Source organism: Lacerta agilis, chromosome Z, assembly GCF_009819535.1.
Source record: "Lacerta agilis isolate rLacAgi1 chromosome Z, rLacAgi1.pri, whole genome shotgun sequence".
Lineage (NCBI taxonomy): Eukaryota > Metazoa > Chordata > Lepidosauria > Squamata > Lacertidae > Lacerta > Lacerta agilis.
This window is the reverse complement of record NC_046331.1, coordinates 21,151,088-21,176,339: the sequence shown is the minus strand read 5'-3', so window position 1 is coordinate 21,176,339 and position 25,252 is coordinate 21,151,088. Positions and strand designations below refer to the sequence as shown.

At 43.5% G+C, this 25,252-nt stretch overlaps 1 protein-coding gene across 2 annotated transcripts in view; it reads left to right on the top strand.

Annotated features, from left to right (window-relative positions):
• Positions 1-25,252, top strand: part of LOC117039832 (vascular endothelial growth factor receptor kdr-like) — a 190,464-nt gene that overhangs the window by 131,653 nt on the left and 33,559 nt on the right. Inside the window, exons 14-23 of one of the 2 annotated variants that reach the window (XM_033137080.1) lie at positions 1,809-1,955; positions 6,956-7,081; positions 8,750-8,856; positions 10,104-10,239; positions 12,434-12,538; positions 16,450-16,566; positions 18,646-18,734; positions 22,041-22,206; positions 23,971-24,068; positions 25,130-25,252. In XM_033137080.1, the coding sequence (XP_032992971.1) occupies positions 1,809-1,955; positions 6,956-7,081; positions 8,750-8,856; positions 10,104-10,239; positions 12,434-12,538; positions 16,450-16,566; positions 18,646-18,734; positions 22,041-22,206; positions 23,971-24,068; positions 25,130-25,252 (1,214 nt within the window). The remainder of the gene's footprint in view (positions 1-1,808; positions 1,956-6,955; positions 7,082-8,749; positions 8,857-10,103; positions 10,240-12,433; positions 12,539-16,449; positions 16,567-18,645; positions 18,735-22,040; positions 22,207-23,970; positions 24,069-25,129) is intronic. The other variant, XM_033137079.1, reaches the window with a different exon arrangement.

Genomic DNA, 25,252 nt, shown 5'->3' with positions numbered 1-25,252 from the left:
AATGGAAAATCCAATTCCAGCAATAGCATTCTCCCTGTCAGGATGTTATTATCTGCAGCCAGGTGCCTCAAAACACTTTACTTCAAAGAGCTGTGCCTGTCATTTGCTTGAACCAAAATATTGTAGCCGTACAATTGAATTTATTTATTTATTTTTTAAGCAGTTGTTGGTTTTCTCTGTCAGAGTGTTGAAAACGTTTAGGCTGCTCAATCATTCCATTGTTAGGGAGCAATGTGCCACCATGGCTAAAGCAGGGGTAGGGGACCTGTAGCCATCCAGATGTTGTCTCATCGGCCACAGCCAACATGGCTGATGGGTAACAATATTTACTGGGAGTTGTGGTCCCAACAACATTTAGAAGGCCACATAAAACCAACATGGTGTGCATCATTAAGACCTGGGTGAGAGAACTGGATAGACTTGATCTGACTCATCTTCCTACTCAGTATGATAACAACCCTGACTGGAGGGTGGGGTGGGATGGGACAGGGTGGGAGAGGTATTGCTGTCGTCCATAGGACATAGGTATCTGGTGGGACACTTTGAGAACAGGATGCTGGGCTAGGTGGTTGTCTAACCTCATCTAGCATGGCTCTCATTGTGTTCTTACGCCCTTGTGCTGACATTAGAACTGTTTTGGGGACGGAGGGCAGTCCAGATATTTCAAACAGAAAATTTTATACTGGATAATCTGGTATAAACATTTCCACATTTCCACATCCACATTTCACACCCACAAAGTTCACATATTCACTGCACCTTGAAAGCACATGGCTTCCTCCAAAGAATCCTGGAATTTGTAGTTTGTTAAAAAGTGCTGGGAATTGTCGCTCCGTGAGCAGTAAACTACAGTTCCCAAGATTCTCTGGGGGGTAAGCCATGTGGTTTAGATGTGCTTTAAATATGTATGGTGTAGATATGACCCAAATGAATGCATAAAGGTGATACTATTTGGAGAAGGGAAAAGAAAACTTTCAAATATTGACTAGTCTTCTTGAGGAGTGCCAGTTTCAGCTGTTGGCAGGGGGTCCTTGAGGAAGACACCCACCGCTGTTGTTTGTTTGCACCTCCTTTCTGGGGCAGAGGAAGAGGCAGGTGAACAAGTAGGTTGCAATGGTAAACATGAGACGCAAGTGCACAGGGCTCTTATCAGTGGGGCTCCTGCTGGGCTTTGGGCCCTTGGCAGGTGTCCTACCATACCAACCCCTGGCACCAGCCATGTTTTTGAGGTTAAAATACAATAGTCAAGGCAGAAAGGATGAAAGTATAGACAACTGTGCTAGATTGTCTGGCAAATACAGGTAGGAGAAGTAAATAATGCTTCCTGGCATCTGTCCTCGATACTTTCAGCATATCATACATTAATTTAGGGTGGTGGTCATCCTCACTCTTTTTACAGGACAAAACTGACTCTGCATTCTTGTCACCCCAATATTTGGCTCAGGACCACCTCTTGTGAGCTTGTGATAAAACTGACACCTGGGCTGAATTTGTGGCCTGGGGACGTCCTCTGAGCAAAAGCACTTAGTACATGCTTCAGCCACGTTATCTGCATCCATGAGAGCTACTTTCTATTATACCATATTCCTCTGAATTTTGGAGGGTAGCCTCATCCATCTGTTCATTCCTAGTTTGGTTGGATTTAAAGCTGTGCTGTGTTTTTATTGATGTGATCTTTCTGTATCCTTTCCATTTTCTTTTTTTTTTTGCGTTCCATGCATTAGAGACTGTGTGTTAGTATAAGGATGGAAATGCAGGTCTTTGGTGAATATGTGGTCCTTAAAAGCATTGCTTCCTTATATTTGCAGTTAAGACTGTGCCTTACATTATGGAGAACTTCACAGACTTCGAAGTTAATGTTAGTGGGAAAATTGTTCTGGAGTGCAAAGTGAATGGGACACCCAAACCCACAATTGCTTGGCTGAAAAATGGCTATCCAATTGCGCCTGCTTCAGGTGAGCCTCTGTTTCTCCAACCTTTGATTACTGTAATGGTATTTTCCTTTGATTAACATCAGAGACACACTCGCATCTGAAACCTGGAGAACTGCTGCCAATCAGTGCAGGCAATGTGCTGCTCTGCATAGCTCATAACTGGGTTAGAAACACAGCTTACTTAATTTTTAAAAATAAAAGGATAGAGTAGAAAAAGGAGATTTGAGGCATTTTTTAAAAAAGCACTACACAGGGATTTATCATAAGCATCAATGTATCTAGCGAACATTACTAGGTTGTCAAATATACAAGTCATCCTTAGTGCTTTTGCTTATTAGGGTTGGCAACTTACTAAAACCATGTGTAAAAAATACAAAATGCATTTTAATCATGACAATACGACCCAAGAAAGAAAGAAAGAAAGAAAGAAAGAAAGAAAGAAAGAAAGAAAGAAAGAAAAAGTTATCCAGCCCCACCACTATATAAGAAAGAAATCGGAACAGCAGGTTTCATTCTTTTAACTGCTGGACAACACAGTTAATATTACTCCTGATGTTCTGCTTCTTTTGCCCACTTAGTCTGAGCTCAGGGATGAGGAAATGTTTTCATTGCAATTGTGATAATTCTGGGATGCTCAGCATACTGGCTATAGTGCAGGCACATCCAGGAACCCACACCTGTTCACTTCAATTCAAATAGAGTCATTGTCCTGATACTGGCGTATTGATGAGAAACCCTGGCTTCATGAATCTCCCTAATTTAATGAGTGTGGGGTGTCTGAAGCATCTGATGGCTTGAACTTAACTTACGGCTCGTCCACACTTCCACTTATTTCATGCCTAGAAAGCACAGGTATCAGTGGCTTTGCCCCTGCCCTGCCACTTTCATCCAGAAAAACTCTATCTTTGGTGCTAAATTGGAGAAAATGGAAATTCATGGAAAACCTGATTGCCTGTTGTTCTGTTTCAGCACTAAACTCTGGGTTTTCCCCGGGGGGTGGGGGAAGCAATGGAGCAAATGGAAGTGTGGATAAGCCCCGTATCATATGCAGTGCAAAATATACTAAGAAGTAACTAGAATGCTGCATTGGCGAGCGAGTCTTAACTTCCCCTTTCATTTCAGCTAGTCTGCCTGACCTTTAGAAAGGGGTGGGTGCATGAGAGAAGGAGACATATGGTCATTTGTCCTTCACAATCTTCTTTTTATAGATAAACACTGCTCTGCAGATTGTGTGTGTGCTGTAACAGTTGCTAGCTAAGAGGTATCCATCACAACCATGACCCAGAGAAGTGATCAGCTTTTCCCCAGTTGAGGCTGAAAACTTGCAGGGCTGATACTAGTATTACTATTATTTTATTTATTTATATCCCACATTTTCCCCAGACCAGGACTCAAGGTAGCTTACAGATAAGATAGAAACAAGTAAAAAAACAGAAAAACCGTTATTAAAAAGCAATTAAACAAATCTATCTATCTTTATTTATCATCTATCTACCTATCATCTTTTAAGGATACAGGTTATTGCAATGAAAACATCACAACACCAGCCCTTTCCTTAAAAAGTCAGTTCCCAAAAGTTCCCAGATTTGTTCAGTACTTGTCTCAGGGCTGGAATAAGGTATGTGTATTTTAGGGGTAGTGAAGGTTCCAAGACTCACCCTTTAGAGACATTTGCCACCCGTGTCTCAAACTAAGGCTTGATTAATTTGTGTTTTGCAAAGATGCATATATTTTTCCTGCTCCTCATCAGTGGCTGCCCCTGTGACTTTAATTTTCCTTCTTGGGTTAGGCAGAAAGGGATATAAAATTCAGACCAGGCTGTTCTGGGCAGAAACCCTTTACAGCTACTGAAATTTCATAAATAATTCCAGAGGGACAAGCATGTAACTCACCCAGCCAATGGAAACATGAATAAAATATCTGGAGGGGGGGCACCTCAGGGTAAATATTTCAACATTCTGCATGGAAACTTGCACGCAGAGCTTATGTTAACAACAGCCGTATTCATAGGCAGGACACGTTACAGATCTAAACCCTATCCCCCTTCAGTCCCAGTGGGTTTTACCTGCTTGGTGATGGTACTTCCTTAGCAAAACAGATTCACTTAGAAATCCCCTGCATCAGCAGGGAAATTAAAGATAGAAGGCTTTGCTTGGTGTCTGCCACAGGCTGATGGGCTTTTCCATAGTGTGCTTGTAAAAAGCTTCCATCGCTACAAAGTATGTGAACACAGAGAGGCCTTCCCTGTTGTAAGGAAATTCGGAAGAGTGGGGCCCACCCACAGCATGATCCCTGTTGCGTGTAGAGGTCCTCAAGCCCACCCCCAAGTGATTCACACCGGACACAGAAATTTTGGTTAAGGTTATTGGCATAAAATTTTGGCCACAACTTTTTTTATTAAATTACAACATGTGAGTGGTTGCTTAGGCATTGGTTTGACTATAAGTCCCATCTAGGGGACAGGCTGACTTCCAACCGCTTGGTGGAAGACAGCAAAGGGGGAAACACTTCGAGGAGAGGATTTTGGGGTCGGGGTGGCCAGGACCCTCCCTCTCCCTTAATGTTCCCAGGGGCTCTTGCGTGGCCCTAACCCATGACCAAGGGACGGACAAGCATGGAGAGCCCCTGGATTCCTTTAACGGAATTCCCTGCGCAGCAGCAGCATTGGAGGGGCAGGCACGGCCAACCACTTCCCCTCCACCAACCAAATTGAATAACCAATGCCTAACCGCCAACCTTACAAGTTGTGACTAATTGCTACGCAGTAGGCAAAACCCAATGGCCACAGCCAATCCGCCAATTGGGAAAATTCCTACCAGGCCCCTGCCACAAAGCAGACGACTCCATGACAGGCATAGCAAGGTCAAAGCACACACCTATAACAAGGAGGGGAGATCCGGTGCACTCAGCAAAGAGGGGTTGGTGCTGCGAGCACCCAGAATATATAACCCCTGAGCTGTCTATCAAACTTTGCAACATACAATTCTCCCCAACAACCCCAAAAGCCCCTATCAGCATCCTAGCTGGCTAATTAAATCCCGCCCCACAACTCCAGCAGGGTGTCTTGCTAGGCCCCAACCGCAACACGTGCTCTCCAGGAAAGAGAACACGCTTAAGTGGGGGCCAGGGCAACCCAATGTCCAGATGGAGGGGAGGACTTGTGCTCACTGCAGCAGCGTCTCCAGGAGCTGCCCTGCCAATTTCTTTTCATACATTTTAATACCTACCGCTTAATATAACAAAATATCTGAAGGGTTCACACGTTACAATTATAAATTCACAGTCCTTCGCTCTTCTCCTAACAACGGACACTTACCCCAGACATTGAGAATCATGCCCACAACCCCCTCTGTGGTCTGTACCTTCTGTACTTTCTGTTTCTTGGTCATGATAAAATATGGCCAAAGGTTGAGGTATGACAGACTAAACATATTGTCCCATCTTATTTAGAATGGTCCTTCATTGAAACTACATCTTCTAGAACAGCCATTCCTTTACTGAGTTCTATTAAGGCATGGGTGGCTTATGGGTGGCCCTCCAGATGTTACTTAGTTAAGTAACATTACTGGATCAGGCTGGTGGTCCATCTAGTTTAGCATTCTGTTCTCGCAGTGGCCAACCAGTTACCTGTGGGAAACCTACAAGCAGCACCTGAGCACAACAGCACTCTCCTCTCCTGCATTTTCCAGCAACTGGTACTCAAAAGTATTCTTGTCTGCAGCTGTGGAGGCAGAACATGCCCACCATGGCTGCCCTCTCCTCCATGAATTCGTCTAATCATCTTTTAAAGTCAGCTAGGTTGGTGGGCACCATTGCCTCCTGTGGTAGCTAGTTCCATAGTTTATCTATGCACTGTGTAAAGAAGTACTTCCTTCTATTTGTCTCGAATCTTCCAACATTCAGCTTCACTGGGTGTTCACGAGTAGTAGCAATATGAGGGAGGAAGAAAAACTCTCGATCCACTTTTTCCATTCCATGCATAATTTTTGAACTTCTGAACACATCACCTCTTACTTGCCTTTTTTCTCAGCTAAAAGGACCCAAACTATAACTTTCATAGTACCCGATCAGTGGCCATGCTGGCTGCAGCTGGTTGGGAGTTGTAGTTCAGCAAACATTTGGAGAGCTAGCCTGGCTCTGAGAGCCTCGTGCACCGTAACGTTTTTAGGTGTGCATCCAAAATGGTTGCTTTTTAGAGTGCATCAGAATGCACTAAGTGAGAAAGTGACAAACAAAAGTATCCTTTTACTCTGGGGGGGGGGACGGGACGGGACACCAAGTATTTTGTATTTATTTAATCCTATTTGCAAATCACTCCCTATAAAAAGCTCAGAGTGATTTTAAAAGAAAAACAAACAAAACTATAATAACAATTAAAAAACAATTCCATATATAAAAACAATTTAAAAACAACTTGTATATAAAAGCAATTTCACATCCAATACAGATTGCAATAGATTGGCAAAGAATTCCTGAATCCCAATTTTCTAACCATAGCGGCAGCGAAATGACTCCCCTGCTGCTCTAACTTATGCTGCCAAAACGAAGAAAGCTTGGAATGGATTTTTGTGTGGAAGGACTGGGAGCTCAGTTTCATTCTGATATTCAAAACAAATTCCTGAGCTCTCTTCTTCAATTTGGTGCTTTTTTCCAGCAGGCTCCCACAAGCCTGAGGCCTATTTTATGCCTTAGATGTAGTACAAATTGTGGGTTGGGGTGAGGGGAGAGCAGGCCTCATATGATCCTATACCCAATACATCCAGTTAACAGAGTTTCAGAAAGCTGAGAGAGCAAAACTCTTCCTGAGATGCTGGAGAGCTACTGCCAGTCAGCCCTGAGCTAGATGGTCCAATGGTGTGACCCAGAATGAGGCAGCTCCCTTTGAATTCATGTTCCTTTGCACTTCCAGGCACTTTCTGTGTGATGTTGCCAGCAAACTCTAGATGCCAATTACATGTTGAAAATGCTTCCATGAAAACACTCTAGTATGTGCTAAAACTACTTTTCAATCCATCCCGCAGGAATTTCCATGGAAAACAACACCCTGGTGATTGAGCGAGTGAAAAAGGACGATGAGGGTCACTATAAGTGCAAGGCCATCAATGAAATGGGCCAAGACAGCACCCAGGCATTTATTAAAATAGAAGGTGAGATTGCAAGAGGAAAAACCTTTGACAGGCTCAGACAAACATTGTAAAGATACCCTAGATAAGCTGCAGTCAGGATGAGCTGGGCCTGCAACAAAAAGTTGCAGAAGTGCTTCTGGTCATTCGTACCAGCCAGATAATGCTCTCCTCCAGGTATTCCAGTCCACCCCCACCCAACACACATATTCTCACACTGGTGTTCTGGATCACTCTACTCCCTCATGCCCTCCATACTGTAGCTATTGAGCATGCCCAGTCTTCATTGGGTTATTTTCCATTGCTTTTGTTTCTTGCTCCATAGGTTTATTTAGGATGCAATCCTGTGGCCCTTGGAAGGGTGACCCAGAGGCCATAGGATACAACAGAGCATCTGATGTCCCTTAGTGATGCAGAAACTTCCAACATACTGGCCCAACCAGCAGGGGCGTAGCAAGGGAGGGCAGGGCGTAGGGGGCGAGCCGCCCCATTTTCCATAATGCCTGCTCCGAAGGTCTTATCTTACTATACTAGGGATTATATAGCTATATATGAAATTTCATGCATATTGGTTAATATCTTGACCCTCCTCCACCAAAACAGCTGTTTACTTGGCTGTTTTCCTATGTCGTGAAGGCTGAAATTTCATTTCAGTGGAGCACTTACTGTTCCCAACCCTAACCCTGTGGAAAGCCATCTAATTAGACTTTGATTTGATTTTGAGATGCTTTTAGGAGGTAATTTAATTATTGTTTGATTTTATACCAATGTTATGTATCTGATGTTAGCCACCCTGAACCCGACTTTGGCCGGGGAGGGCGGGATATAAATAAAAGTTTATTATTATCATTATTATTATTATTATTATTATTATTACTACTACTACTACTACTACTACTACTTGTTATTATCCCTTTGTAAGAAAATATGAAATAATGTAAAACTATTTTTGTGGGGGGGGGAATCAATTGGGGGGGTGATAAGAAATTTTCTGCACCGGGTACCACCTGACCTCCCTATGCCTCGGGGGGGGGGGTGACAAAAAAATTTGCCCCCGGGTACCAATTTACCTTGCTACGCCCCTGCCGACCAGTATCAGAGGCCAAAAGCGATGCCTCTTAGTTTCCATTTCCAAGAACATAGGAAGAGCCTCTGCTGGATCAGGCCTGTGACCCATCTAGTCCAGCATCCTGTTCTCACAGTGGCCAAACAGATGCCTGTGGGGAACCAGCAAGCAGGATTCGAGCACAAGAGCCACTCTCCCTTCTTGTGGTTTTCAGCAATTGCTATTCAGAATACTTGCCTCCAACTTTGCAGGCAGAGTGCAGCCATCACACACCTAGTAGTCATCAGTAATCCCAGTACCCCAACACACATACCTTCCCTGCAAACTGAGAAGTAATTTAAATTGCCATCTGCCAAGATTTTTCCTTCCTACATGCTCCCAATCCATATAAGGTCTATGTTCCACCACTGTATGAAAGTGACTCCAAGCAACATACAATCTAACCACCTGAAATTAATCCCTTGGTTTGCTACACGAATGACCATTTTAATTTTACAAAGTGTTCTTTTTAGTTACCTGCAGCAGTGATCATTGTGTCTGGACACATGTGTGATTTATGGAATGTTGTGCATATAGTACAGTGGGAAACACTTTGCTGTAAGTGAATCATGTATTTCTTTTTCCAGGCTCCGAGGAAAAGTCCAACATTGAAGTAATCATTTTGGTTTGCACTGGTTTAGCAGCCACCCTCTTCTGGCTCCTCCTCACCCTCTTCATACGGAAACTGAGAAAAGTAAGAGGGTTTCTGAAATGTTCCAGGCTTTTCTTTTAGATACCAAAATTGTTCAGAACAGGAATAGGCAGCTATTCTGCAGATAATGAATGATCTGTGGCAGGGGTGGGGAAATCTCAGGCCTTGGGGTGGAATACGGCCCTCCAACCCTCTCCACCTGGCCCTTGAGATTCTCCCTAGGCCCATCCTCCTTACTGGCACTGTTCTGTGACCTCCTTGGGTGCTTTTGCCTAGCTAGAATATGTCCTTCAACTCTGGTGATGGAGAGATGCCTGTGAGTGTAGAAACCTCCAACTTTTGTGAGAGCCTGCTGTACATAGATATGAGCCACAGCTGTTGCTGCACCCCCTGCAGGCATTTGCCCCCCCCCCCCAATATGGGTGCCTGTTACAGAATGCAGTCATCCGGATGAGAAGTGCTCCCTGCCTCTGGGTTTTTGTTTGGGATCAGAGTATCTGAAGAGCTGTCTATTCCCCTGTGAACCTGCCCCTTTTCTGATATGGCTGTCTGACGCACAGCATTCAATATTCACACCTCCAAAGAGTAGACAGATGGTGATTTGGACAGGACCTTTTCTGCGGTGGCACACTTATGAAATAGATTCCTCAGATAGAATTGCTTGGCGGCAAATTTACTGACTTTTAGGTGCCATGGTTAAAACATTTTTATTCTCGCAAGCATTGGATTGGCAATCAGCATGGCTTCTTTATGTGTGCCCCAAATCAATTGCAGGGTGTTGGACTTGATGACCCTATGGGCCTTTTCCAACTCCATAGTTCTGTGATTCTAATATTGGTTTTTCAGCTAAGTATATTTTGGGGGGTTTTTTAAATTAAAAAAAACATTGTATTTTTATTTAATATTTATTAATAGTATATAATATATTAAATGATATATTTCTAATCATCACCATAGTTATTGCCACTATCATCTTAAATATTTAATCACCATCTCAAATATTTAAGCATCTCAGTTATTTAATCTAATATTTATTGAGCATGTTTAAAAAGTCATCTCTGGTTACTTGCCTGGAGATGTATTTATTTAAACTTTGCCAGGGGTGAATAAGTGAATGCCTGTCTATATTTATAAGTCTGTGCTCATGTGAACAGAACGCAAACTGAAGCAAGATTTTGGACCAGCCGTGTGCTCATTTAGTTAGACTCCCTCTCCTTTAGTTTCGGATCCAGCAGCCATTTGCCACTTTAACTGGGGATTTCCCTCCCTCACACCTCTGTTCTTTGCAGCCAGATGCCACAGATATTAAAACAGGATACTTGTCAATCATAATGGATCCTGAGGAGATGCCGCTTGATGAGCAGTGCGAGCGTCTCCCATATGACAGCAGCAAGTGGGAATTCCCAAGGGACCGTCTGCGGCTGGGTAAGTGATGTGTATCATGTCAAGCTTCAGAAGCAAGAGCTTGAGCATTCTGAGGACCACAGCCTAGGTCAGGAGTGGATAGATTTCAGGCTTGTAGGACACACTTTTTCCAGAACCCCAAGGTCCAACAGTCAGAGCTATGTGCAAAATTGTGGCCAGGGGTGGGGGAAAATACTCCTGAACACATGCTCAGCCCAGGTGTTTTATTTCACTACCAGAAGTGACCTCACAGTTCTGTAAAACATAAATGTACTCCTGATCTCCTTGTTTCCTTTCTCCTCGCCCTTACATTGCAGGGGGTTGGACTAGATTGGAAGGAGTATGCCCCTTCCAACTCTATAATTTTATGTTTCTGTGATTATCCATCTCAGCAGTGTAATTTAGAAAAGGGGGAGGCTTTTCATGTTGCCACTGTTAAGTAATGGGGAGTCAGAAACGCTTGGTAGTCTACTACAAATCACTCAGATATCTACCGCTAGATCCCAATCTACCTTCTGCTGATGCCTTGGTTAGATATGATATTCTTGTACTGTGGTTTTCAAATTTTCACCCTTCAAGTAACTGCTTTCCATATTGATTTTTCAGCTAGAGGACCCCAACATGGTATAAAAGGAATTGACTGGGCCATCATATAAGCAGCAATAGCCAATGCAGTGTCTTCCAGATATTGCTAGACTACAATTCCCATAATCCCTGACATGCTGGCTGGGCTGATGGGAATTGCAGTCCCATGTTGACTAACCTTGGTCTACAGTGTGCTCTGAGTTCCTTGCAAAGCATAGTCCAAATCTGTCAAGCCTTTTCATTGCTCTGAAGTGATTGAAAATACACCCAAGAATGCACCCCTCTACAGCTAATGAATCTTGGAAGAGGGTTGGCAGAGGCAGGCAAGCTGTCTTTCAAGGAAACTTGTCCACATTACTAGTATTTGCATTGAGGAATCTTGAATAACAGATTCTGTTTTAGAAGCCACGTTTCCTGGTAGGCATGTTGACCAACTTGATGGCTCCCAATTTAGTCCATCATCTTTGCAGGTACTTATGGGTTCATTAAAGCAGGGGATGTGCAGGCCACCATAGAAATATGCTTCAAAACATCTTCAAACTCAGCTCTGCAGAAGAAATGTCATTGCCTCTTATCAAGCAAGTGCCCTCAGATGAGGCATAGCAGAGAATTATTTTTCTTACAGGCTTTTTCATGAGAGCAATAATTTGTGTTGCAGTGAATGTAGAGCAAAACAGACCTCAGAATTTATCCCAGTTTAACAATCTGCACTGTAGGAAAATTCACGATTAACAAAGCACATTTTTTGCAAGGTCGTCTGAATGCAACCTGAATTCTGGAATAACTGCACAGCTAACTCCTACCCTGTCTATTAGCTCTGCAATGTATGTTCCCTCGGATGATTTTTTTTAATAGAAAAAAAAATCTTACATTGCATATGTCCAGTGCTTTTTTTCTGGGGGGACGCAGGCGGATGCATACCCCTAAACATTTTGTGAATCTAAGTTTGGAGTCATTGAGGGGCAGTATTTCAAAACAAGAGTACCCCTAAACATTTTTCTTTTATTTATTTTTTTAGAAAAAAAGCACTGCATATGTCCATAAACTTTGCTTAGTTTATGCACATGTTCTGGAGTGATATGGGCCTTTGATAGATTTCTGGTGGCTGCTGCATGTGACCAAGACTCCAATGTTTTGCTCTTCTTGCACAGCAAGCAGTGCATGTTTCTCTTGTATCCAGGGCTGTGTGTATGCATGTCAATTCTGTGCAGTTGCAAAGAAGGCACAGATTGTGGTCTTGAGAGTAGAATTCAGCATACTTAAATTCTTAGTTTTTGTTTAAAGATAATAAAGCAAGTTTCCCCCTTATAGTTACAAAGATTTTATCCCCCTCATATGGGGATGAGGGTTTGTTCCCTGCATAGATCCTAGTTCTATCCCAAGATTAGCAGAAGGAGGAAAAGTGAAATGAACTGTGCTGAATAAGTGGGATTATGCAAAGCTGTTCAGTTTTGCATAATTTATTCAGGTTGATGAATGCAGTATTTCTTGGTGCAGAATTCAGGTTACCATGATATAGTTTTGTTCTGGGTTTTTTTTTTCTTTGCACATACTACACACAGCCTTGCTTCTGTCAGATGCAAACTGTTGATGGTTCTGCCTTGCTCACTCTTTCCTCTTGCTTCTTTAGGTAAAACTCTGGGTCATGGTGCTTTTGGGAAAGTGGTGGAGGCATCTGCTTTTGGCATAGATAAATCTTCAACCTGCAAAACTGTCGCTGTTAAAATGCTTAAAGGTACACTTCTCTTAGAATCTCAGAAGGCTTCTCCCAAAGCATATTGCCAACCAGTTCTCGGTTGCTGGCTGATTTTCCACATGATGGGACCACTGCTGAAAATGGTAGCCCTGTGTGTTCTTCACTCCTTCTCTGCATAACCAGAAACGTGGAGCCACTGCTGGAAACAGCAGCCTAGCACTGACTTCCTCCCTCCCTCTCCCTTACCCTTGTGCTGACATCATGACATTGTGTGTCTTCACATCCCCGTTTGTGAATTATGTGAAATGGGGGATGGGAAAATGCAGTGTGGCGATGTCCACACCAGGGACCAGGTCTGGGGTCAGCACTCTTGGACAACTCCTGGAACCCCAGCACCACAGCTGGGGCCATTGGGGCTGAAGCCTGGAAGGTAGATAGGTCTGCATGCTGTATCTTAAATTTCCCATAAATCCCCTGATATAGAATTGCTCTGTAAGAAATTAAATGGCAACTTCCAGCAGGGCGGAGTGACACTATGTTGAGACAAGGTGGAAACTGCCCTTGCCACCAGAGAAGCCCAAGGCTGGGGTCCCACCAACATGAGAGGGCCCAACAGAGGTTGCTTTGCTGAAAGTCGCCTCAAATATGGAGCAGGCTCCTCTTAGAGATCCCAGGACCTTTCCTTGAACATTCAGTGGGATTTTAGAGGAAACATCCATTTGCAGTCCTCCAACTTGTGTAGTGTCAACTAATTGTGGGGGCAATTATACCCATCTGGCAACCTACCCACTTGGTCAGTGAGATGCAAACTTGTGCCTGCCTTCTACTGTTTTGGACAGCAAATGCAAAGGGCCCTAGAAAACTGACCAGCACTATCGATCCTTATTTGGTAATATGTAAATAAATATTTAACATAATGAAATGACTTTAAATATATTAAATTCTATATATTTTGGTTCTGGCTGTCCTTAACGGATTGTACAGTTAGGCCCACCCTCACCTCAATATCTCTGGACTGTGTCCAAACCTTGCTTGTTTTTATGTTGCGCAAAAGAGGAATCCAATGCAAGAGCAGCACTAGAAGAAGCTCCTTTTTCACAGATGTGCAACAAAGATATCAGCAACCTGCTTGTGCATTCTCTTGTGTGACATATGCACCAGTGGAATTATTACTGCTGAGTGACTTCAACTTAGTGCTACATTGCAGAGCTTGTCTGAGGCCTGGGGTGAGGGTCTTGTTAAAATAAAATCAAACAGAAAAGCAGCCAGTCCCTGGTGTCCCCTCCCCAAACCAGCTTAGCCCTCTGAGGCCCAGGGCAAATGTGCCCAGCTGTCCCCTGCCTGCACAGATTGGATACAACTCTCTGGCTCCAGAGCTGTTTCATGAACAAAAGTGGGAAGACATCAGATGTAAGAAGGAAGGGAGGAGACCTCAAGGTGCACAAGAGAGAGATAGAAAGTAATTCATTCAAAATGAGTTTGACTAGAACAAAAAAATTAAAATAAAATGTGCACCTTAGGTACTCTTCCATTCCTTTTGCCTACAGATCTGATCCAGAGCTACTTGAGGAAGGGCTGCAGTTCATTGGCAGAGCATCAGATTTGCATGTAAAAGGTCCCAGGCAGCAGCACAGCATGGGCTGGGCACACAATCTGGGAGGGGCACGAACCAGGCGCCCTCCCAAGATCCCCCTTGCACCCTGCCAGTGGCTGGGGCTGGAGAGCACGGAGGGTGAAGATCACCCTCTGCATGTCCTGCTCTCGCTGGCGGACCCAGCTGCAGCTCCCTCTTCCCAGGGTCAGTCCTGAGCCAGAAGCAGAGAGCAGCTGTGGTGCCCAGCACACCCAGCCACAACTCCTCCTTCCCCAGGTTAGGAAGGAGAGCAGCTATAAAGCACCCAGCCGAGGCTCTGCCTTCCCTGGGTCAAGACTGACCTGGGGCAGAGAGCAGCTCCCTCCACGTCCCTTTGGGGGTGTGCCCCATACGCACGACCCAGGCATTATTTACTTACACTCCCAGGTCCCAGGTTCAATCCCTGACATCTCCAGGTAGGGCTGGGAAGAGATTCCTGGTCTGAAACCTGAAATAGCCACTGCTAGTCAGTGTTGACAATACTGAGCAAGTTGGACAGCACAGCCCCACCACCTTTGTTGTAAGCTTTCCTACCTCTGGTCTGAAAGTCAGTGGCTACAGACAATGTGGACTTACTGCATGGGAACAATTTGTGAGCTGCACAGTGGCTGTCTACACAGAGGGAATAACAAGTGGACTCTACGCTCAGCCATCGATGCAGCCTTGAATTCCTAGCATAAATGGAGTGACAGCCTCCATTAGAAAGTAGGTTGTGGGGGAAGGAGATCATAGAACATAGAATTTGATTGTCTTAAACGGGATATAAACCCTTGATCCCAGCCCTTGGGGGTGGAGAGAAGTTCAGGGGCCTGAAAAGTGAGTGGTGCCAAGAGAGCAAATTAAGGGCAATAGGCTTGCCATGTTTAAAAGAATGGAATGTGTTTCTTAACCTAATTACGTTTACATATCAGAAACTTGATGAACAAACAAATCATCTGTCAGCTTATGCATTATAAAAAATATTTTAGTTGCACTTTTAAATATTTTTGGAACTGTGCATTTGCCTAATTTTGCAAATTATTTATTCTTTCATTCCCTATCCACTAGTTCTGGTGTTAGTTCTGTGCCTCTTTTGCTTTAGAATCTCCCCTGACACTTTGGTATAGTTTTCCCCAATCTGTGGGTGTCCAGGTGTTCCTGGACTACAACTCCCATTATCCCTGACCATTGGCCATGCTGACCGGGACTGATGGTAGTTGTAGTGCAAAAAGACTGGGGGGGGAGGGCACCAAGTTGTAGAATGCTGCTCTAGCTCAACCATCACAATCTTCTGCCTCCTCTCCTGGGCACCCAACCCCTTTAAATGTTGAACTTCCTCCCAAGGCTATCTGGATAGGCACCTTTGCACTGTACTGCACATCATTTTCAGGTCTCCTTCAAGGGTTATTTCTGACAACAAACTGCTTTTGAGGCAGTTCCCACAGAGGAGCATAGGTGGGAAAATGTCATATTGCAATTCACCATCCATGTGAATTGTGCAGGAAATATCTCTGGGAAAGGCACTGGATTCTTGTGGGTCCACAAAGCTTTCCTAAAAGTCCACTTGGGTCTTTTGCTAGATGCTGAGTGGTTTTGTGATGATACTTTGTGCTGCCAGGCTATTAGCATACACTATATTAGAAAAACTTCTCTAACTGGTGTCCTCCAGTTCCAACCTGGTGCCCACTAGGCCCTACCCTAGTCTTGTGACTGTAATTTGTTTTACACTGTTACTTAATATTGTATTTTAAATGACTGAAAACTGCTCTGGGACCTTATACTGAATGGTGAGTAATAAACTGAGATAACAACAACAAGAAGAATAGCTCCACGTATTGGACTTCCCCTCCCAGGAGCATTTGTGCTGACTGGGGATGGTGGGAGGTACAGCCCAAAACATCTGAAGAGCACCCAACTGGGGAAGATGTTCTTAGAACTTCAAAAGCCACCCTTCTCCGTGTAACTGGCAGCACAGAGACATTTCATCAGCTGTAGCTCTTTCAACCTCTGGCAGGAAATGTGGAGAGGAAGAGTTCCTGCAGGGCAGTTAACTCCCCCCACCAACACCCCAACTCCACAGATAACAGAGAAGTAACTCTGAGGACTTGGTGTTGTAAGGGCCAAGGCAGGACGTTTGGGTGGAAGGCATTCTAATCTAATGAGAATAAATAACAAGACACTCACACACACACAAAGCAACCTGGGAGGGCTTTGTTCATTTCCTTTCCACTATGGTGGTTGGTGGTGTTTTGCTTCCGTTTTGAGTATAAACAGGATTTTCCACCCACGTTGACAATATCCTGTTGTGTCAAGATGGCTCTGTCCTGTTTATCTCAAGCAGAGTGCTCAACGACCAACGAGCGCAAGGCTTTGATGTCTGAACTGAAGATCCTCATTCATATTGGACACCACCTGAATGTCGTCAACCTGTTGGGTGCCTGCACCAAGCCAGGAGGTGAGCCACTTCAATCTGTTTCTTTTACTCAGATCTGTTTCTGTAAGGGAAAAACAACTCACATCACAAGTGATCTGATCCATAACATGGCCAAAAAGCAAACTTCTCCATAGATGCAAATTCTAAATATTACCCAGAATGATGTGGCAGAATTCTGAAGTGTATTGCTTTAGAGTGCAGAGCAGGTCATGCTTTGGGGCTATCTTCTCACATATATGGCACCCTGCATATAATAAGTGAGCAAATCAGGGAGGCAGTTATGTTAAATATATCTTTCTGAGGTGCTTGTTTTCCATCAATAGGAAAAGGGGGGTGGTTTGGGGGGGAAGGAGTTCAAAAGTGCAATCCACAGCCTGAAGTGGTACAGCCAGTAATTCTACCACCTCATTCTGCACAACGTGTGTAGCACTTCTTACACCCCCCCATTAACCTTACATCCTGATCCACCAGACCTGACCAACAGATCCCTATTCTGCTAAAAATCACTAAGCCCCACCTCTGACCCACCATGATTTACTCCTAGTCCACCCACTGACCAATTTCTGCCAATACTCACTGAGGAAGTTGGAAACTTTACAAAAACTTTGTGGGCAGGGCAAACGTGTGTGTGTGTGTGTGTGTGTGTGTGTGTGTGAGAGAGAGAGAGAGAGAGAGAGAGAGAGAGAGAGAGAGAGAGAGAGAGTTTACACATGAATTGAAGGAAACTTACTTTGAAGGGCCCAGAGTTCACCGACATTCTTGAAGTTTTGAGAGTACCACTGGATTCGCTCAAACCCCCCCCCCCCGCAGAATAGTTTACTAGGTCATGAAAATGCTCTTGGTGTCCCTTTTACAAGCTAGCTGTAGCAAACTCAAGCATTCAGCTTTCTGAGTATTCAAATATGTAATTCTAGCTCTTATGAGTTGGAGAAGGCTTCTAGACATTGAAAGGCTGATTGCTTGAGAGATGGCTATTAATGGCTCGTTCCATGTGGTCTAACCCCATTTATTCATATTTTCTGGCATTTCTGAGGTATTTTTCTTGCTATTATTTTTATGCATCAGCCACAGAGTACAAGCTGATGGCTTCAAAATGATGCTGTCTGATTCTCACTATAATACAAAGGGAATTGCTTAAAATATTGTCCCGCGTCTTGGAACACCAACAGCAATTATAGCAAACTAAACAATACTTAGTTGGCTCCTCAAATACAGAAGAGACAAGCTGGCAGATGGGCGTGATTCAAAAGCAATTGTTTTTGACATGCTTCCATTCCTGGAGTTTCACATCCAGATGTACAACAACAAAATGCATGGAGGTCAAGCTAGATGAAAGAATGCAAACAAAATTCTATCGTGATTGCATAAAGAGAGTCAGAGAGATGGAAAGGCACGTAATCACAGGGACAATCCGTGTTTTTATTGGGGGTTTATAGGGATGGGTGACTCTGTCCATTTTGTGTTCACTCAGTTTTCTCATGTTTCCAGCCATCAGTTCAGTTCATACCATTTCCACACCAATTTGCTAACACAAAAATGGCTTCCGCCTCCAAAAGATCAGAAAAAGAAAATCATCAGAAATATAAGCTGATGCTTATATGATGCTTATGATGCTAATTATGGTGCTAATAATGATGATTATGCCTCTGCACTATGCTCCCCCCCCCATGCTCAAGAACTTAGGAGCAATCCTTGGGGCAGGCAGCAGGAAAAATATAATGAAACTGGGCTCTGCTCCCCTCCCAAAAAAACCAACAAGAAGTTGGGAACAATTCCTGGTGTGAGGCAGGCAGCATAAACAAGAAAGGCTTGCCATATCCCCCCCCCATCTTACCTCTTCTCCCCATCTTCTTTCTACGTGGCCTGAAGAGTTTTGGGCATTTCTTGATGTGGGCCTTGGTCTGAAAAAGATTCCATACCCTGACTTAGATCCTGGTAACTTCCTTGCACCATATCACCATTTGTCCCTGAATCTGTAGTTCTTTTATCCACATCTCATTTTCCATTAGGTATCCAACAGGGATGTTCTCTTAAACGTGACGATTCCTACATCCTTTATATGTGGTCATGTTAGAAACTTTTCTTTGATCATTTTTGCAGGTCCTTTGATGGTCATTGTAGAATACTGCAAGTATGGAAATCTGTCTAATTACCTACGAGGAAAACGAGGAGACTTCATCGCATGCAAGGTAAGATGAATATCTGACCTCTGAGGCATATGAAATTGGTTGTCCTTTAAAGGGGCATTTGTTTGTTTCCTACCAAAAGCCCAGATAAATTCTGTTTTGCCCTCTTCCTGACACCAGGTGAAAGAAGGAAAACTGAGGAGAAACAGGCCCTAGGAATGGTTGGGTGGAGACAGGCATGGCATTCCGAAGCTGCATCCTCTGCATGTTTTCCTGGAGTAAGAACCATTGAATTCAATGGTACTTTCTCCCAAGTATCTGTGCATAGGATTACAGTGTCCAAGCAGCAGCTGCAGCCTGATTGCAGCTCTGCTTAAGTTTTTCTCTCCTGGGGAAGTCTGAAAAAAATGAGGGGAAGGCTGGTTGTGTCTTTTCAGAATGTAAAGGCAACTCACTGGTAGAGTATGTGATCTGAATGCAGGAGGACCCAGGTTAAATCCCTGGCTTCTCCAGATAGACCTTGAAAGGATCCCTTTTTGAAACCCTAGAGAGCTACATAGATAGTACTGAGCTAGATAGACCAATGGTCTGATTCACTATAAGGTAGTTTTTAAAAGCTGACTCTGCAGGTTTTCTGGGTGGTTCAACTTGAATGCCTTCGGTAGACACCTAAAGACTAGTATCCATTTCTTCTGCAGAGCAAGTGTGCCTTAAATGTTTTGAATGTTTTTTGGGGGGAGGGGGTATAAGGTGAACTTTCAGTGTGTACATAAAACAATGTACAGGTGCCACTTAATGAAACGAACAGATAGGCAGCCCACCTCAGAAACGGTTAAACTGAAGGGATGTATGTTTGTCCCATGAGTAGCAAAGCTCATCATGAGTGAAGAACCACTGTGAGTGCTTATAAAATTCTGAGCCTGTCTTTAATATTTGTTCCCCTGCAAGCACCTAAGATGGCATCAGCTATGTATATTCTTTTGGGTGTGTTGTTCAAATTCCATCACAGCATTATCTACTAGGGGGTGCATGAGATTTGCGCTGCACTTTCTAAACTCAGGTCCAAGCCTTCCAGGTCTGCTTCTGAGCAGGGTTTTATTTCTTGGTACTGGCATTTTCACCAGGAAAACCTGTGTTTTACTGCTGAATCAGTGGTACCTCGGGTTACAGGAATGGACCTCCAGAACGAATTAAGTTCGTAACCAACGGTACCACTGTAAATAGCAATCCTCAGAAAACCAGATTGCTGTTTGCTCCTGTTCAGCAGTAAAACATGGGTTTTCACAGGGAAAGCACTAGGACAAAAAGAAACACACTTAGACACAGACATGGAAAACCCAGACCTGTGACTAGAACGTGCAGAACAAAGGGAAGTGTTGAGCCACATGTCTCCATGGTTGTTTTCCCCTCCATGGGATGGCATTTATGCTCTAAATCAAACCATATTTATGAAAAAGAACTGCACACTAAATAACCATTCACTTTAAAAAATGGTTCTAAACACACAGAAACTCCCATTTCTGAAGAGCAGAAAGAAAGGATGGGGCACCTATGGTCTTCCAGGTGTCATTGGACTCCAGCTCCCATCAGACTCAGCTAGCATGGTCAGGGATTGATGGCTGCTAGTGTCCAGCAGCATTTGTATAACTACAGGTTCCCCATCGCTGCTCTAGGAAATCGAGTCCAGTGTGCTGGAAAGATAACAGTGGGTTATGGGGTTCTTTATTATTGTTAGTTTAGGGGAGAGGGCGACATATTTATGATTATCTTGAAGTGATCTCACATTTGTGCATAGAAAGCATTGGTGATCTTCTTTCCATAAGCATTACCACACATTGAAAGAAATCTCTGGCTGTCTATTAGACACCAGACCAATTCTGAAGTCTTGTTACTTACATATAGAACCACAAACTACTCTGGACTAGACTGCCTGAAAGATCGGTTTTCCCTCTTTTGCCCAGTAAGGGCATAAAGATCAATAAATGACCTTGTTTGTCATTTTGTGGTCAGATGATTGTTGGTAAGGTGGAAGCAGGCATTTTACTGGAGATTTTGAGGGTAGTTTTCTTTTCTTTTTAGGGTCTCACTGTACCATTAGACAGAGAGCACCAACTCACTGAAGAAATTGAGTGTCATTGTCAGGAAGCCCCCCTCACCGCAGCGGGAAGCAATCCCGGGGCGTCTGCAGTACAGGGAACCCCCATCCCCTCTGAGCAGTTCGTAGTCCTCTTCGAGTGGAGGAAGCAATCGCTCTTCCAGTGGGGGGGGGGAGGAGATGGAGGCAGGAAATCGGAGCAGGGGCTGTGGCAGGGATGGAGAGCCTCAGCACCAAGTGGGAAGACGGGGAGAGGAACCCTTTCCTTCGCCCCGTTTGGCAAGAAAGGAAGGGCATAGAAGGGGAAGGCGGGGGTTTAGGATCCCGCGCCTTTTATGCTGGACAAAGAACCAGAAACGGACATTCCCGGACTCTGCAGAGGGATGAGCTGGACGTCTTTATTTTAGCTCCACTGTAAATATCTGCACAATAAAGAACTTAGTGTTTAGAAGTTCTGAGTTTGGCTGATTTCTCATGGGCAACCACTGAAAAACCTTACAGTCATGAAAGGGGATGAGATCGCTAGCTGATTAAATTTATTATTGATGCTTAGTTATGATTATTTTTCCAGGGGGAAAGAACATAACCAGCCTTGAATCACTTTGACTGTGGGATGGGTTGCTATTTACTGTTCCACCTCAACAGGACTGGTGTCAAAGCCCAATTTGAGGCCCCACACCCAGCAGAGGGCCACTGGCAAGGGCCCCCTGGACTGGCTTCAGTGAGGAGGTAGACTCATGGAGGGAATGGGCCCATGAATGGTGTGTTGCTCAAGCCCCGCCCCGTGAAACCGCCTCAGGCATAAGAACCAATGAAAAGCTTGCTGGATCAGATCAGTGACTCATCTAGTCCAGCAACCTGTTCTCACAGTGGCCAACCAGATAGTTATGGGAAACCTGCAAACAGGACCCAAACCCAATGTCCCAATGGGAAGCCGGCAAGCAAGATTCGAGCACAAGAGTGTTCTCCTATCTTGTAGTATCCACCAGCTGGTGTTCAGAAGCATTGCTGCCTCCCAGCTGTAGAGGAAGAGCATAGCCATAGTGGCTGGTAGTCACCAGGAGTATTAACCTCCTGCATGCATTTGTCCAATCCTCTTTTAAATCCACCTATTGCTATCATTGCCTCCTGTGGAAGCCAGCTGCATAGTTTAACTATGAGCTGCAAAATGGCAGGAACATGTATTGATCCAGCTATACATTAGGGTTTGATGACTGCTGGGAATGGAGAAGAAAGGGAAGAAAATAGCTTCTTTGGGTCTTTCTTTCCTTCAGCCTCAGGAAAATCCAGACCCTGCAGAGAAAGAGCTGGAAGCATACATCAGTGATTTAACAGAACTGATCAAGAGGCGCCTGGAGAGCGTGGCAAGCACAGGAAGCTCTGCAAGCTCAGGATTCATTGAAGACAAGAGTTACACAGACTCAGAAGAAGAGGAGGAAGGTAAACATATTGCTTATTTATCTGATTGTTTCTTCCATTTATAACCCACCTTTTTCTCCAAGGAGCTCAGGTTTGGTATAGAGATGTAAAATTTCCAGAAATTTTGAAGCTTGGGGGAAAAAAACCTGTTTTTCTCTGGGGTTTTTCGGGGGGAAACGAATTTTTTTGGAAAAAATGAAAAAAATGCTACATTAGCACTTCTTTTTTCTTTTCCAGATTGAAAGTCATTCTGTTACTTTAGAAACATAAAATATAACAATGGACAATTTTAATGGGATAAAATTATCACAACTAGCATATTAAAAATATAGTGTATCCAAACAATTATTACAAACAGAATTTACTTTTAAAATAATATTTATTTGTATTTGTAACAAATGGAGCAACAATCTGCTGAATTGTTTACTAGTTTATGTGGAACAAAAAAAAATCCACAAAACAATTTTTTAAAAATCCAGAAGTAGCAATTATTCATATTTCCTCTCCACATTATTTTTTAAAAAAAACATTCTCATAAAAAGAACTGAAGAAGGAAGTGGGACTAAGTTTCAATGAATGGGCATGAAATTTAATCAGAATCATTTTCTGAGCTGTAATTAAGTATATATTTTCAGGCCCTTTTTGTTGCTCTGTATTTTCTTCCAGTGCTTTGAGGCCTAGTGAAGAGGAACAGAACCAATGCATACCACACGCATGCAAAAACAAAACTGAAACCTTTTTCTTTTCTGGTGACAACAGCACCTCCTAAAGGAAGAAACGTATCTTGTTCTTGCATTGGAGAGTTCAGTTTGTAACCTAGGACTTGCTTGTCCTCACAGAAATTAGAAGAATCTGATACTATACATATTTTTTTAGAAATGATTTATAAAATATTTGAACCCCTTATCTTAAAATATTTTATTCATCATGTTAAAATAAAACATTCCATAATCTATTTTTATTTTTTCAATTTTTTCAATTTTTCAGGAAAAAACAAAAAAGGCTTCAGGAAAAAAATGGGGGGAAACTGTCCCCCCCCGCATTTTTCCAGTTTTTTTCCAGGCCTCCACATCTCTAGTTTGATAACCACCCTCTGCTACTTTGACATTTTTCATAAAAAGGAGCTGCTGTGCCAATCATGGATCCTCTACCACCAAATGTCAGGATTGAAGCTTTCTGTTGCGGATGCTTCTAGAGCTCCTTCGTGTATCTTAGGATGTGTTTGGAGCCACAGCCTCTGTAGTAGAGACTTAAGTCTTCAATGGTACCCTGGACAGCTCCTTAACAGCAAAGCTCAGCTGTTGCTTCAGCACTTGTTATCCTCAGACTGAACTTTAATGGGAGTTTTGTCACTATTGCAGTTGTGATATTCACACCTGATAATGGGAGCCTCTTCCTGTAGAGCAGGCATGCCCAACCTGCGGCCCTCCAGATGTTTTGGCCTACAATTCCCATCATCCCTTACCACTGGTCATGTTAGCTAGGGATCATGGGAGTTGTAGGCCAAAACATCTGGAGGGCCGCAGGTTGGGCATGCCTGCTGTAGAGGGACTCAGCCTGTTTTAGGAATCATTGATTCTAGCTGAGCAAGGGAGACCCTGATTGCACAAGTACTTCCAAGCAGGAGTCCTTTGGCTGGAGAGGTATTGCCACAGTGGGCTCCTCTTGTGGGAGTGCTTCTGGCTAGGACTAATCCTGAGAGCAATTCCCTCTACTGCTCTGAATCCATGGCTTGACCCTGTGATGTCTTGTGCATTACTCAGATTGTTCCTTGGTCTCTCTTAGATGTTGAAGATCTCTACAAGCGCCCCCTGACCTTGGAGGACTTGATTTGCTACAGCTTCCAGGTCGCCAAAGGCATGGAGTTCTTGGCCTCCAGGAAAGTAAGTCCTGCTTAAAACCCCTTTGCTCTTAAAAACATTGAGTGAGAAGGGGGTGGGTTTATCCCATAGGATCTTTATTAATAACCGTGGATCAGTTGATAAGCATACCCCAGTCTTTTATGTCCTCACTAATGCAAGAATCACTTTCACATGTTTATGGAAATGTAATCAAAGTTGTTGTAGGATCTTCCTTGCTGAATCAGAACAAGATCCAACTAATCCAACTGAGGTCCATCTAGCCCAACATTCTCCATTTAACAGAGGCAAAGCAGCTGAATGCGTAATTATTAATAGAAGGCAGTATTATTGCACAAGGTATGAAATCAGGTGTAAATAAACAGATTGACAGGCCCTTTCTATGTATGGTAGAAAGATATGAACAGTTGAGTTATGGCAGATCAGTTTATCTGAAAAATATGGGTTTGAAGAAAAGATTATATGTTATTTTGATATACAGTCATACCTCTAGATATGAACGCTGTGTGTTGCGTTCGTCACGGGTTACGAACACTCTGAACCTGGAAGTACCGGAACGGGTTCCTTACAGGTTTGGCGCTTTGCGCATGCGCAGAAGTGCCAAATTGCATCACGCACATGCACAGACACAGCGCTTCAGGTTGCGCGCTGCTCATGTTGTGAACGGGGCTCCGGAACGGATCCTGTTCACAACCAGAGGTATGGCTGTATGTATATGTTAGGATTCAAAGTAGAAGTTGAGCATATAGTAATGTATAAGATGTAAAGAAAGTATAAATATCTGAGGAATGTGTGTCTTAGGAGTAATGTTGCATATTGGTATATTTTAGCAATAGCGGTTCTGAATAAAAAATTTAAAAGGAAAGCACATCTGATCTTGAGGGATCCGAAAATATTTTTGGTTCTGATTCCATTCTCCAGTGACTTGCTTCATTATTTGCAAACTTTTTTATTTTAAAAAAATTGCCCTCTAATATTTCAATAAGTTGTTGAAGCTCAGCTCTTGCAATGAGGGTATAAAACAATAAATAAAATAAAATAAATTTTAAAAAATATTTTCTTATTTCATTTGTCCTTTCCTCCAGTGCATTCACAGGGATCTGGCAGCCAGGAACATCCTGCTGTCTGAAAACAATGTGGTGAAGATCTGTGACTTTGGATTGGCCAGAGATATTTACAAAGATCCCGACTATGTGCGGAAAGGCGAC